We start from the raw sequence: 15621 nt of genomic DNA, 5'->3' as shown, positions 1-15621 counted from the left end.
GAACCCACAGACACAGCCCACTGAGTTTCTCGCAGAATCTTCTCAGAGGGTCGCGTTTTCGATCTTGTGGTAGATTCTGCGCAGCACTGCTCTTGGTAGGGCCAGTGTTAGCAGCACTCCCGGTTAGAGCCCCGTGAGCTCACTTATAAGTCAAGAAGCTGAAATAGCCTCTCAAGGCTATCAGCATAGGTAAGGAGAAAAAAAAGAGAATGAGATAAGAACGGGGGTAGCGCCGATCATATCGATTACGTGATTTAATCTTTCCGCGTCGCGTCACTAGCCGGCAGTTGCAATTGGTTCCCTGTGTTGTGCACGCGCATCGCTACAGCAAACTACACTTTCGTGGCTGGCTGCCCCACCCTTCAAATCGAAACGCATTACTGCTTCATGGCAAAAATAGGCAGTGTGGTGGTATGGTACCTAGCCGTGTGAATTTACGAGACGTCCTACGTTTCAGTGGTTATCGGAGGCCAACCACCTACCCACTTAAAATATGAAATTGAACTCTCAATTGCTTAACGGTTATCCTTCAAACCAGACCTCATTAATGTTTTGGGGCAGAAATAAATAAGATAGTGGAACCTGTGTAGGTTTAAAATATCCCTTACCCTAATGTTAACTAGTGAATCGATTTTAGTTTGTTTTACCCCCGTATAATTGGTACGTTTTTTTAATAACAGTATCTGATTGTAGAAAGGCCCGCTTGCTTGAAATTAACTCAAGGTTTGAATTACATGAAAAACATATTTTTAATCTTTAGATTGTGATTTTTTATTGAATCATGAGGTACATAATTGTGATTGTGTTGTGTATTTTAGTTTATTTTTGTTTGAATCTCTGTGAGGTCCCCGCCGACGGGGCGTGCTAGTTTTAAGGGACTGCCAAGATGGTAGGGGCCAACCACTTAATGAGAGATGTAAGAGGGGCTGCCGTAGTCAACACTGCAAACCGACAAACACCTCGCCCCAAGAAGGCCTAAGGAAGTTTCTAAAGTCGTAAATAGCTCTTTTTGTTCCTTTTTTATGGATAAGAAGATAGCGGCTGATCCAGAGACATTACCGCCTAGATAATATTATTATGGTGTTGGTAGCTCTGCTGCGGGAAATAATAAAAACGTTTAGGTAACGTAAAATATATTTTCCTCGTAAATAAGTTGGAACATTTTTTTGTATGAAACAATATTGTATTTAATAAATAAATATATAAAATATTGCTTTTTTATTGATTCGATAAATTCGTTTTTGATACTATTAGCTACTAGCTGCTTGTAATAGTGGTCAAGTTACCGCTGCAACAATACGAAATTATCGAATACTTCTTCTAAAATAGAAGTAGTTAAACAATTGCAAGAAACACAAATGTCAGTTTTTTAAATAATAATCTCCTTAATACTTTTCACTTTGACTGCTCTAATATTTTGATTTTTATATATTTTCGAATGGAAGTAGACGCAGGTTTTTATAATCGTGAAGATGAAAAACAAGAATCATCGCAATGGCAATTAAGCTTTTCCAGTTTTCCCTTACAGCTTGAACGGAGGTCATCAAAATATAAAAACGTAAACCAGAAGCATCACGTAAATTTAGTCAAGAAGCAAGAATGGTCATCACATCGGAGGGTCGTACAGGCCACGAAATTTGAACGTTTGTCTTATTATCGCACCTATGTAGCTTCAGCAAATAAAGCGCATTATATTTGCTTGAAAAACATTCAGTTCAATTGGTTCTTCTGGTATTATATTATCAATTTGTTCTTGAAAAGTTTACCGCATTCTTACTTATATTTCTTTCTTGCGTCGTACGCCCCCGAAGAACATTTGTTTATGACTAAAATGGTGCCTATTTCTTATGGATTTCAATACACTTTTGTGATGGCGGGATTCACAGAGGTTATGGGTAGCATTGACTCTCAAATTATGTTATTTGATTATGTTATTAACGGCCTTCTGTATAGGAACCCGTGGAACAGATGTTTATCGAACAGTTATGTTAGAAAAAATATAACCATCCACTGTTATAATTTCACAGAGTTCTCTAAAAAGTTTGTGAACGAATCAGTGACTGTTGTCCAAAATTTTTATGTGGACAGCAGTGGTGAAGTTTTCCAAGTCGCACAGATAGAATTTTATCAGAATAAATCCAACCTATGGGAGACTGATATAGCAATTGTTTATTTTACAGCGATTTTATTATTGGCTGGTCTTTTTCACACACAAGTTTACAATAAATTATTTTGGAAGATCCTCAACGTAATTCAGTGGACTATAAATACAATAGATGTTTTATCGTTTATGTTTCTCTGGTATACCGAGTTTGCAGTTGATTCTCAAATTTTATCATCCAATTTAATACACACTGCAGATACCGAAAAGAAATTCGACAATTCTTTATGGGACGCAGACATTGACATGCTGGCCGAATCGACTACTGCCCCACCCGTTGTTCATGTTCTCACGGCCAGAAGTATTCAAGACATCGAACCCAACCGCGATAGTGCAATTATGATAACATCGAATGCATTTTTATACGTGTTTAGAGGTTTGTTTACGTTTAAAATCATGAGACACATTGAGAAGGTAGTTAAAGCACCCATTCACTTCATAGATTATAATCAGCACGCATGGTTCTACTTTTGGCCGATCTATTTTTCAAACTTTTATCTCGGAAATATTTATACAAATTTATTTTTTACTCTAAACTTTGTGATGGAGTTTTTGTCAATAATTGTAACGTATTTCTGTTTGATCGAAGTGATCGTGTGTCAGTGGAAATGGGCAAAGCGATGGACATTAACAGCTTTTCTGACGTGCCTTGCTATTGTAATATATTCCATAACCGCTTACAACCAGCGTCTGGTTTTTTGTTTAGTCTGTAAATTTTTAGTGAGCCTCGTCGAAGTTTTAGTTATTTATTGGATGTATCCAGTGGAAAGACTCTTGGATGATATTACATTCCGATATGGATTGTCGCCGACTCGATTCCGGATTCTCAACCTACGTATCGTACCCGTGTATTACCTCTTTAAATGCTACCTGTTTATTAAATACTTCGTTCAAATAACAATCAAAGCAAACTTTGGCAATATGTTCAAGTACTACTTTTGGACGTGGTCCATTATTTTGACTCCTGTGTTATTTGGTGGACTGTACATAATTTTAGTTTACGTATTTAAATACAAGAAAAGTTGGCTATTAGTGTTTTCTCCTGATTGCTGTTGGGGTCCGAAGGATCCTATCGTCCTGTATTTAAGAAAATTGTATGATTCAAGAGTATACATACGATGCCAGGCGACAAGAGTTTTGAGTCGATATTTAATATCAAAGTCGGAACCTAAAGAATATGTATTAGACATTAATTACAATGAAAGTTTGCGTACTACTGCAATCAATACTGCCACTCTCCAATCGGAAGTTGAAAAAGAAAGTAAAAAAAGCCTTTAAGATAGCAATGCGACACACTGTGTCAATACAAATCAACACTTTGTCTTCGGAGACGTCTACGACAATGAAAAATAAGATAATTAGATGTTTGTTTCAAGAAAAAGACAAAGTAAATTTATTATTTATTTAAAATGTTTCATTTTTATTCATAGAATCAAAATCTTATTTTTTACATACCTAATTGTGTTTCGCAAAGTTGTGTTGGGTACAACAAATTTCAATTAACAGAAAATATTATTATATTGCGTATAATACACAATGTCAATATGAATATTATAAAAATATTGTTATGAAAAATTATTTTATTTTTCATATTTACTTTAAAAAAAAAGAAATATTGGAATCTCATTTCAATCATTGATTAGATAACGATGCACTCATGTGGGAAGAACGTTCCTGGTATTGCTGTAGCTGGACAGACTGGAAAAGAAAAAAAAAATTATTTATATAAAATAACGGCATAAAGTTTCGATCAAACAATGTTTTATAGGACCGTTTTTTGAAGATTCGACCCTAAATCAATTTGAAAACAAAACTCAAGCTGTATTTTAACAATAATATGATGTTGATGGAGAAGAATCACTAGTCAGTAATTATTTTCTAAAAGACATACCTAAATTGTCAAAATAATTGAAAAAATATTACAACGTAATCGCCATTAAATACTTATAACGTAAAATGTATTGATAAATGGTCATTCAATCTAAAAGATTATGTATACTGGTATCAAAACAGATTAGGTATACTGTTTGTCCAAATACTAGCTTTATTCAGAAGATACTAGTGCTTCAGTTACTCTTACAATTTCCTTATGTAATGTTAATATGTTCGACTTAGTTTCATTCCTAGCTCTGATCTTTTTCAGATATTATGAATAGTGATAAGTGAGAATGTATGAATTAATATGAATTAGAGAAGCTTATAATTTCGGGTCGCATACAGGGCAAGCGTGCCGTGGGCAGGACACCGGCCAAATGGTCAGATCTAGTAAAGGAAGCACTTGGCGGTAGTCTGTACCATGCGGTCAATGCCATCCATGATCGAACACTCAGGAGGAACGTCACATCTGGTCGCAATCCTCAGCAGTGAGGGAACGATATAGAAGAAGTGAGAATATAGGTGTAGTTAAGTCGATTGGTAAGTTTGAAGTCGTCGTGGCCTAAAGGGCAAGACGTCCGGTGCATTCGTGTTGAGCGATGCACCGTTCTTCGAATCCCATGCGGGTACAAATTTTTAGAATGAAATACGTACTCAATTCGCGTTCACGATGAACTTTCACGGTGAAAGAATAACATCGTGTAATAAAAATCAAACCCGCAAAATTTTAATTTGCGTAATTACTGGTGGTAGGACCTATTGTGAGTCCGCACGGGTAAGTACCACCACTCTGCCTATTTGTACCGTGAAATAGTAATGCGTTTCGGTTTGAAGGGTAGGGCAGCCATTGTAATTATACTTGAGACCTTAGAACTTATATCTCAAGGTGGGTGGCGCATTTACGTTATAGACGTGGATAGGCTCCAGTAACCACTTAACACCAGGTGGGCTGTGAGCTCGTTCATCCATTATGGTAGTTATAATAATAAAAAAGTTATTTAGACAGGTTGTTTATTGATTGATTGAGAATTCTTGATTTAATGTGGTAGTGGTATTCACTTGTTAAAGATTAATTTGACGACTAACGGTGCGCTCACTGACATTGTATAGACCGCCAGACAGACAGCTTGAATAAAAAATATACTTACTTCTTTCACATCTTTTTCCATAATACCCGGTGCCTTCGCATTTACAAGTGAATCCTGGATCTTGGATTGTCTGCGTGCATATGCCACGAATGCAAGGCGTACGAGAACATATGTTTGAACTTCTCTCTGCGGAAAATTTAAACGAACGAATATCATATTTGTTTGCTTAAAGAAAGAATTTTACTACGAATCATAAAACATTTTAATGTTTACTACTTTTTGGGGAGAGCAGTTAAAAACTAAAATTTTACCCCTACTATTTGTCTTCTGATATTTTACTTTGTGAGATTCAAGACGAATTAGCTTTCTCTCGGGTTACGTGAAGTAGACCCGGCACTACAGTACACTGAGTGACGAGCGAATGCGCCGCAAATCGATCTAGGCACTAAACGATATTAATGAAGTGTCAACCATAAATTTTCAAGAATGAAGTGTCCTTACCTCTTAGTGCATTCAAACAAGAACGTCTTGTCCTATAAATGTACTCAGTTTTACAACCGTAACCACAACTGCACGAGTTACCGTATATTTTGCACCCATTCTGAGCCTGATTGGGCTCACACGCCCAAACGCCCACTGAAATGAAAAAAAAATGTGTCTGATAAATAAATCTCATTTTAGTATATTTACCACCGATAAATGCGGATTTTCATGGAATTTCGCAAATGGCTTATGGATTACATGTAATTCGCTGAAGCCTGACAAATAGTCAATGCAATTTTATAATAGTTAGTTGCAAATATTCTATACTCTAAGAAGAAATATATGAGCCAGTGCTATGCTCGAACTTGAGAATATGAATAAAATAAAACGATTCCGACCAAATTTAAGATATGTCCGTATGGCACGAACGCGCACCTGTAAAAGAGGGAGACGCTTTTTTGGCCTACCTAACTAACTCCCAGGAGCCTCGAGTGACTATTCTGGCTTTGCCATGGCTGGTGGGAGAGCACAGGGGCTCAGCTTGAGAGAATAAACTAACATCTGCCCTAGTAAAAACTTGCTTCGGACCGGATTCGCAACCCACTGAGAAGATCCTTTGAGAAGCTCTGTGGGTTGTGTCTGTAGGTTAAGTTGCATTTAGAACTCTTCCTATTCGACGGGTTTGTCAGGAGCACCGAGTGGTGCTTGGAGTGCGTAAAAGCACCGAGAGTGGATCGGGAGGATCCGAAATGATATGTCTGGGGCGACACTGGTTGGGCGTTGCCCCGTCGTCTGGGTTTGGTATGTAACTTGCGGCGGCTACGATAAAACGGTTATCGTGCCCTGCCGCCTTTTCGTGGCGTTTCATAGCTGTCTTCAGCTATTTTTTATTGGTTCTAATTCCAAATCGTTGTGCAGATCTATATTACACTCCATCCATGACAATCCGACGGCAGGAACGACGCGCTTTCGACATTTTTTTACACCAGTGATGGAGAGGCTATGTTAGTTTAGTCAATTAACTAAATTAACAGCGTAATTTAATGATGGCCTTATTCTTCAAAAAAATTTAACAAAACATACATTTAAAAATAGTGAATATTTACGTATTAAGAATTACAATTAAATTCATTGAATCGTGAAGTAACACCACACTATTATAACAATACATTATAGCTTTAGGATGTTTTTATCACACTTCCGTTCCACACCAGTTTTATTTATGATTCGCAAGGATACACGACCGCTTTGTTCGTTCAATGCACTCTCTCATAATTACATGTAGATATTATTTAAGTGTACGGAGACCTTCAACTCGAAGAAGAGATAACGATTTACTGCCTAGTTCTCTTATTACATTTAATTTGACGTTGTGTGTTTTGAAAAAGATATAATATGTCCATGTAGGTGGGATGTGGCGCTTTTTAAATTCATTTCGATAAATCGGTGTTCGAATCCCGCAGGTGGGTACCAATTTTTATAATGAAATACGTACTTAACAGATAATCACGATTGACTTCCACGGTGAAGGATTAACATCGTGTAATAAAAATCAACTGGTGGTAGGACTTTTTGTGAGTCCGCACGGGTAGGTACCACCACCCGGCCTATTTCTGCCGTGAAGCAGTAATGCGTTTCGGTTTGAATGGTAGGGCAGCCGTTGTAACTATACTGAGACCTTAGCAATTATATCTCAAGGTGGGTGGCGCATTTACGTTGTAGATGTCTATGGGCTCCAGTGACCACTTAACACAAAAAAACTTGTAGAATACCTACACAATATGTTGTAAAATATGAAGGTACAAGATATGAATACATATTTGTATTACAATCATGAATTAAAAATAAACTACATTTAGGCCACGGTTGATGTTCTATACTTCGCAATGCGGATTAGCAATAGCAGCAATTCGTAGTTATTGAATCTACCCACTCATCTGCCATTTTCGAATTAAATAATAATTTAAAAAATAAGTAATCTCGTAAATTTCATTTAAAATTAACTACGTGTCTTTTGTATTCAATTTAAATCATGAAAAGTTGGATCGTTCGTTCGTTCAATCGTTTATATTTGTTTAACGTATGTATGCAATGTAATTGTTATTATATTGTGTATGATAAAATAAATGGAGCTCTGGTTATCATTCTATTCTAATTCCCTATTTAGTTTAGTGCTATTGAAACTTTATGTTTACGAAATGATTCCTATTGTTATTGAATATGTTTTTGTGATGAAATCGGCTGATGAATCTTGTATTGATTTAAATTATCTTTATTGCATTGGAGAAGGTTTTGTATAATTTGGTAATCAATAAATCTTGTACAGATAAATCGTATGGAAGTCAACGTGTGGATACCAAATTCCTCTGATACACCTGTAGCAGCTGTGTGATGAAATCGTATGACGAATATTGTATTGATTTAAATTATCTTTATTGCATATGGAGAAGAATTTTTCTAATTTAGTAATCAATAAATCTTGTCCAGATAAATAGTATGGAAGTCAACATGTGGATACCATATTCCTCTGATACACCTGTAGCAGCCGTGCATTCTAGTTTGAAGGTTGGGATCGCCGTTGCATTAGAATCAAATTTTCAATTTGATACAACAACGGCGGTAGACACAATGCAACGTATCTGTAATTTTGTTAAGTACCAACCAACGTCAACGTTTTTTTTAAATATATTTTTGATAGGTTGCCGAGCTCACAGCCCACCTGCTGTTAAGTAGTTACTGGAGCCCATAGACATCTACAACGTAAATGCGCCACCCGCCTTGAGATATAAATTCTAAGGTCTCAACTATAGTTACAAAGGCTGCTCCACCCTTCAAACCGAAACGCATTACTGCTTCACGGCAGAAATAGGCGGGGTGGTGGTAGCTACCCGCGCAGACGCACAAGAGGTCCTACCACCAGTCGTACCAAGTTTATCTATGAGGGTTCAGTATACCTTGCCAGTAATACGCGAATGAAAGTATTCCAATAAAAACAAGTAAATCGAAGCTTTCATTGCTCAAATTATCATGATATAAAGCATTTGTCGTTGTAGTTTAGTAATTTTAAGCCAAAGATACAATTATCGGTACATACTATCAACTTCTATACCCTACAAGTGGTATCTGTTTCACAACCGTCCGATGGATAAAATGGCCGACATTGGCCTTATTACAGATGTTTTAATATGGGACCGTGGGCACGAATATACATCTAAATTTGTACGAGCAGTAACGCGGTACTCGCCCTCGGAATACTGTTACGAAATAGATACTAATGCCTCGTTTGCCAACTTCCTCGTCATTGTTGACATCAGTCGTTTTATACCGTCCATTATTTTCATTACGGCCATTATTTATGTGGGTAACAGGGTAGTTGTGTAATAAAGGTCGAAAGACAAAATTCATTTTTCTTAAAGATATCGCAATATTTATTAATTCAATAGTGAGTCCCGCAAACTTCTTGTCCTGAAAAAATAATCCCCGAATCGAATCACAGCGCTATCTGCGGGTTCCGATTTTACACAAATAGACGAACAGAAAATTAATTAAAAGAAAGTGATACATGAACATAAATAAATAGATTTGTTGCAGTCATAAAGTTGATACTTAATCGAATCACTCTGAAATAATTTTTTTTAAAATATGTTTTAAAATATCCATAAAACCTCAGAAAGTATCTCTTGTTGGTATTTATCCAAGTTGTCAATATGTTAGATATAAAATAACGCAATGCTATATATTATTAAATTAATGATATTCTTTATTCTTTATATTCTTATGCACTATTGGCATCTGTCTGTTGATACAGTAACGTCTTTTTTATGATAAATCAGAGAAAATTAATGCGACAAGTACGAAACGTTCGAAAAGCACTCACTCAAGTCTACAAAACGATTGAAACCGTTTTTAGAAATTTCAAAAGCAGTCTAAGTACTATATTTGTACTTACATTTTAATGCCTAGCCTTTTGGATTTTTCTAGTAGCTTTCAGTAGTCAAATAGTCATACCTGTATTTTACTTCAGCTGTGCATGATAAAACTAGTTTTGAAATAAATGGAACGGGATACCTTGATTACTTTTTTGTTACACAAAAGTATTCAATTTAACGTAATATCAAAATTATATCGAGTAAATTTTGACTTGTATTTTAACATGCTATTTTTAGCTTAACCCTTACCTGTCTATGTAACGGAATCTGTAATGTAATTTTGACCAACCTCAATAAATGAGACTAACATTGGCACTCGAATCAAGGATCGATAACAATAGAATAATTATTTGTTGTTTTGGCCTATCTCCCAATCAGAAAATCGGGGGGAAAAATCTTAATTTAAAATTTTATTCCGGTGTAACATAAAGCGTATTTTTTATATTTTCAAATTCCCTATATTTACACATCAAACCTGCTACCCAACTGGGTTAAGATAAATATTCTGATATGTTTATCTTTGTTATAACTGAATTAGATTGTGAAAATTAAAACAAAAATAGAAGTAATTTGGTACATAAACAAACAAAAATAAAATAATATAGCCTTACTTAAAGTTTTTGTTCTATGGTTTTTTGTTCGGATAAGAGCTATGAGGATTTGGATAATTGTTCTTCAAATACTCTAGAACATTTAAATTATGGTAAATGTTCCCTGATTATTCGACGGGTAGTTTATTTTAAGGTACATTCGAGAAATTTTCATTTAGTTGTCAAAGAAACCTGTTTATTAAAATTACAGCTAGAGCTAAGAGCCCATGTAAAAATTTGTCCGACGCTATGATCGTTTTTTTTAGGATGAGGAGATTGCTTTTGATTAGATTTTTCTAGCTTCATAAGGACGGGGGAGTGAGCTTGTTCCCAGCCGGAAGCCGGATCTAAGAAACCTATATCGGGAGGGCATCTATTACCATTTCAGTCCTCGGAAAGTTTTTAATGTATATTCGAGAAATATCAATTTAGTTATCAAAGAAAACTTTTTTTTTAAATTACATTAAGCTAGAGCTAAGAGTCCATACAAAAAGTTTCCTGACGCTATGATCGTTTTTTTTAGGATGGACAGATTGCTTTTGGTTAGACTTTTCTAGCTTCATAAGGACCGGTGAGTGAGCTCCGTCCCAGCCGCAAGCCAGATCTAAGAAACCTATATCAAGAGGGCACCTACTACTATTTCAATCCTGAGGATGTTTTGTCTCAAGCAAAAATTGTATAACACAAAAACAGAGAACAGTAAACGCAGGATGTAATAGCGACTATAATTCAAGTTACCTCTTTGGTCACATGAATCAAAGTTTAAAAAGGCTTAGATGGATTAAGACAGTCTTTGAAAACGCTAATTGTGACTACGTAATGAGTGTAGCGTAGACTAAAAGCTTTTGCTTAGTGCTTTTAGAGTGCATTGCTATAATATATATATTTAACAGAATGTCATCGAGAATTAAAAACAATAATTTAAATTATAATCAAACAATTATGTACATTTAATATAGAAAATATTTTTCGGTTTTCATTATTTTTTAATGAAACTCTATTTACAGTTTTATAATACGTTTGTCAACAAATCTAAAAAAAATTATTTTGAATACAAGAAAATAATTTCACTGTAATTTAAATAATGTTTTTAAGAGTCTTTTTTTTAAGCCACACCACACGCATTCTATGTTTCATATTTCGCAATATAATATTCAAATTTAATAATGACACTCACATTGAAAGCAGGCGACAGCAGCTAAGATGCCGAGGATACGCATGTTTCTAACTGCACGGCCCTGGGTTTAATACTGGACTGATACGCATTTCCTATAAGTGAACGTCCGACGTATCGCTGTAGTCCAACTGTAGTATTATCTCTAAATTCATATGCGTACTTATTTTTAATTTAGTATGATAGTACAACGAGGTTCGGTTGACTGGCAACGACGAATAAAGCGATCTACATATATTACGACGTTAATAATAGTACTCTTGAGGCCTCTAGATTGCAAGAGTGGGCTAATTAAATACGGTCTCGCTATTTAGCTATTTAATTGAAAAAAATAGCAGCATTCATTGACGAAAAGTAGATTATGTTATAGTGAGCGATGCAGTGGATACATTCATATATAAATATATGTTGAATCTTTAAATATCGACATTAGGTTCGTGTCCCGAAGTCCGCGACCCCACATATATTTTGCGTGATGATAGCTATTACAATAATTATTGAAAGAATGATTAAAATAAATGTGCCCTGTACAGATACCACATGTGTATTTTTTAAATAATTTGGTTGTTTAGTTATTTTACGAATCGATACTATTCCTCTCGTTATATCGAATCCAACAAGGGTTTTAAAATGCCCCACCCTAATATTAATATTTATCTCTCTCTCAATATTATTTATGTATCTATAGCATTTTTTAAAATAATTACATAAGTAATTTCTAAATGAACTCAACACTTTGCAAAGTTCAGCGTTCGTATTCTATTTGGCTAAGTTTATGTTATTCGTATTATGGTTTTTTAAGCTTTTAATAACGAATTAGTCTGCCTTGGTCTTTTAAAAAATTTATACGAAGTAATAAGCCCTTTTCATGCAATGTATTAAAAAAAAAAAACTTACAAAACAGTTTTCTTCTTAGACTTTTAATGAATAGAAAACATGGTTTTGCGGAGGTTGTTGTAAGAAACATTGCTTATCAACATTGTAGTTTAGAAGAACAGCTTCTTTGTTAAGTATGTATTTGAAATTTCATTTCAGATATTCATTATAAATTGTAATTTTATGTATTTACATATAACTTCGATCTCATATTTCAAATTATTATTCGAAACCGCTTAATAAGATCCATGCAAGCTAGTCTTCCTCATAATCTACACAAATAAACAAAACCTGTATAATATTACCAAATAGTTTCTTGTGATATGGTCCAACCTGGTACTTGTACACGTTACACGGAATATGTACACACTTGTATTAATGGATTGCAGCTCAATGGACAACATAAGATGATAGGGTATGCCGATGGCCTTACTAGGAGATGCATTGAATTGGCTAAAACAGAAAGCCTCTCTGATTGGCCTTCGTGTAAGTCAGGAAAAGACGAAGTATCTTCACACGCGTACATTAAAAAACACAAGGCGGAAGCGAGAAAACTTCAGACCTAAATCCGGTACCTTGGCTGAACTGTAACAGAGCATGACAGAGAAAATGAGATTGAAATACGTGCCCAAAAAACGTAACGATGCAGTGCACCCAAAAAAAAAAAAAACCCTATTGGGTTCTCTCTTCAAAGTTACTAAGGGTGGTGGTTACCCGCGCGGACTCACAATATGTCCTACCACAAGTAATTACGCAAATTATAATTTTGCAGGTTTGATTTTTATACACGATGTTATTCCTTTACTGTGGAAGTCAATCATGAACATTTGTTGAGTACGTATTTCATTAGAGAAATTGGTACCCGCCTGAGATTCGAACACCGGTGCATCGCTCAATGCGAATGCACCGGAGGTCTTATCCTTTAGGCCACGACGACTACGCGAGCGAACTGAGCGAAAGGTACTGAGAAAGATACTGGGGCCAGTCCCAGATGATGTTGGTTGGCGCGTTGGCATCTTTTTTGTTCTTCCAGAAGAACAAAAAATATGTGCAGAATCTTTTTGGTAAGCCAAATATTCTACGAGAGAGGAAGGCGCGGAGGCCCACGTGGCTAGGACATTTAGTGTAGAAGGAGCGGGTTCGGGCTGTGAAGTGGGGGTACCAGAGGGACGTCGCCCCGTAGACGAAAGCTGCTGGTCTGACGTTGTGGAAGAGGATCTACGCGGGCTCCAAGTGCCGAACTGGCAAAGTGCTGCGCAGCGCCGGGATGGATGGCGGCGTTCATTGTCGACCCACTTCAGGGTCCTAGCGCCAGCGCAGTAGTAGTAGTGATGTTGGAGATTCTACTAAGTTTGTTTTAGATTGCAATTGACGAAATATAGGCTTCTGTTTAAATTCTGTTAAATTTGTTTTGTCTTGCCTTTCTTATAGCTTGCCAAAAAGCATTACATAAAAATGCTGTAATATAATTAAAAAAAAATGTGTCTGTGCTTGTCACACGCGGTAGAAGTGAAACTTATAAAATATAAAAATAATCGCAAGGGTCTACCACTCCGCAGTGCAATGGAGCAGCCGCACCCCGGGGGAATCGCCTGCATGATCACGGTATCCCGACGCCAGGTAGGTATGATCTATCAAGAGAAATACGAGAGCGTCTATCAACTGTGTAACATCTCGTCACCGCGATTCAGGAATTGTTGAATTTACGTGCAGCGACATTTGTTGATAACAAACTAAATAGAAATAAAATAAACATGGCGCGTAACGGAATAAATTAAGATGGCGCGTAACCGAAAACCGTTACATACGTTTTTTCCTCTCTACGTCGATAAAGAAGTTTCACTTCAAAATGTTGTAGAATAAAAATGTAAAAGGCATAACAAATAACATTAAAATGTTATTTCATATTTTTCTAGCGCATGTGTAAACAATGTTTAATTTACTTGGAAACATTTTTATCACGTCAAATTATGCGTTAATGAAAATACACCGAAATGGTTCGGTCAATGTCCTCGGCTATCATATTGTGGCATTTTTTTATCTCATTTTGTTTTTATTGCGAAGTTTGATAGCAGGCATTTGATATTGATGCTGGAACAAACAGGCGTGATGATACAGTTAGATTTTTTTTGTTACTTCCTTCATTGCGAACAGTAGGCGTATTGTTATCAAGTAAAAATGAACATGAAGTAAACAAGGCGAGTATGCAACTATAATGCCAAACAGAATGTTATCAGAATAAATTTACAGGAAACGCCGCAAACAGAAAGAAACATGTAAAGCTTAAAGTAAGAACGAAAATTCACTGGTGGTAGGACCTCTTGTGAGTCCGCACGGGTGGGTACCACAACCCTGCCTATTTCTGCCGTGAAGCAGTAATGCGTTTCGGTTTGAAGGGCGGGGCAGCCGTTGTAACTATACTGAGACCTTAGAACCATATCTCAAGGTGGGTGGCGCATTTACGTTGTAGATGTCTATGGGCTCCAGTAACCACTTAACACCAGGTAGTCTGTGAGATCGTCCACCCATCTAAACAATAAAAAAATTTCAACTATCTTTAAAATTTAGATTTAATATAATTTAAAATTGATACATGAATTATTTATTTAGTTTAGTAAGACAAGTCTTTGCCCAGTGATGACATATGGTACTGAGACGGTAGGCAGCGGCCTGGCTCTGCCCCTGGCCTGGCTGAAGTCCATGGGCGACGGTAACCACTCACCATCAGGTGGGCTGTATGCTCGTTTGCCTACAAGGGCAATTAAAAAAAAAGACATGGTGATGATGAAATATAATTAAATGCACTTTTAACCATAAAACTTAGGTTTATTTAACTCCATTAGTTTTTCAAACGTCTTTCAAAACTCACTTAAACAGGAAATTAAATTTGCTTAAATTTGCTATTATTTTTAGACGCTTGAAAATTGGAAGCTTATCTGAGTTAACCATTTACTTTATTGGAACAAGTACTTTCAAGTCGATTATTTATATGGAGATTTATTTTGTTTAGTGGTGTACTTTTACTGAAGCAATTTCTTTTAGTTTTCTGAAATTGAAATAAAAATGTATTGTTTACTTTTCTTTTCATTTACATTTCTTTGGATCTGCTTAGCTTAAAGGCTAATTTGATTCGACATTTTATAGATATATTTAGTTTTTATTTATAGCATAAATGAATGACATTGCAGCCTCTTTGGTTTTATATGGTCACCGAAGTTCAGAGATATCACAAATGTGACCCACAATCTTGAGACATGAAGTCTAAGTCCCAATTGTGTTCCCAACCAGAAGAAGCAGATTTTGTGGTAACATTAATAATAATGTTTCGCGCTGAGTTTGGGGATAAATAAAAATTCTATTGAAATACAAATTAGAAACTTTATTAACACTTAAAACGATTAACGAACACTGTAAAATTCTCAAATCGCTTATTCCGCTTCGCTGC

At 35.9% G+C, this 15621-nt stretch overlaps 2 protein-coding genes across 2 annotated transcripts; one reads left to right on the top strand and one right to left on the bottom strand.

Annotated features, from left to right (window-relative positions):
* Positions 1-1438: 1438 nt before the first annotated feature.
* On the top strand, positions 1439-3737 carry LOC149503608 (uncharacterized). The gene has a single exon (XM_089734786.1). It carries the CDS (start codon positions 1439-1441, stop codon positions 3437-3439), a length of 2001 nt encoding a protein of 666 aa, XP_089590912.1. The 3' UTR covers positions 3440-3737.
* LOC149503607 (uncharacterized) lies at positions 3550-11494 on the bottom strand. Its single transcript, XM_089734849.1, has 4 exons — positions 11304-11494; positions 5626-5760; positions 5185-5310; positions 3550-3859 (listed from the first exon to the last, which is right to left on the bottom strand). The coding sequence occupies exons 1-4, from the start codon at positions 11344-11346 to the stop codon at positions 3801-3803; spliced, it is 363 nt and encodes a 120-aa protein (XP_089590975.1). The 5' UTR covers positions 11347-11494; the 3' UTR covers positions 3550-3800.
* Positions 11495-15621: the final 4127 nt, after the last annotated feature.

The sequence above is a fragment of the Bombyx mandarina genome, chromosome 01, assembly GCF_030267445.1.
Source record: "Bombyx mandarina strain Sakado chromosome 01, ASM3026744v2".
Taxonomy (NCBI): Eukaryota; Metazoa; Arthropoda; class Insecta; order Lepidoptera; family Bombycidae; genus Bombyx; species Bombyx mandarina.
The sequence above is the reverse complement of the archived record's forward strand: the minus strand, read 5'-3'. Positions and strand labels throughout refer to the sequence as shown.

Excerpts from the sequence above, each read along its gene's own strand:
- LOC149503608 (XM_089734786.1), top strand. The coding sequence starts at position 1,439 with ATGGAAGTAGACGCAGGTTTTTATAATCGTGAAGATGAAAAACAAGAA.
- LOC149503607 (XM_089734849.1), bottom strand. The coding sequence starts at position 11,346 with ATGCGTATCCTCGGCATCTTAGCTGCTGTCGCCTGCTTTCAAT. Across the intron at positions 5,761-11,303 it reads TGCTGTCGCCTGCTTTCAAT|TGGGCGTTTGGGCGTGTGAG; the intron begins GTGAGTGTCATT and ends TTTTCATTTCAG. Across the intron at positions 5,311-5,625 it reads TTGTTTGAATGCACTAAGAG|AGAGAAGTTCAAACATATGT; the intron begins GTAAGGACACTT and ends AATTTTCCGCAG.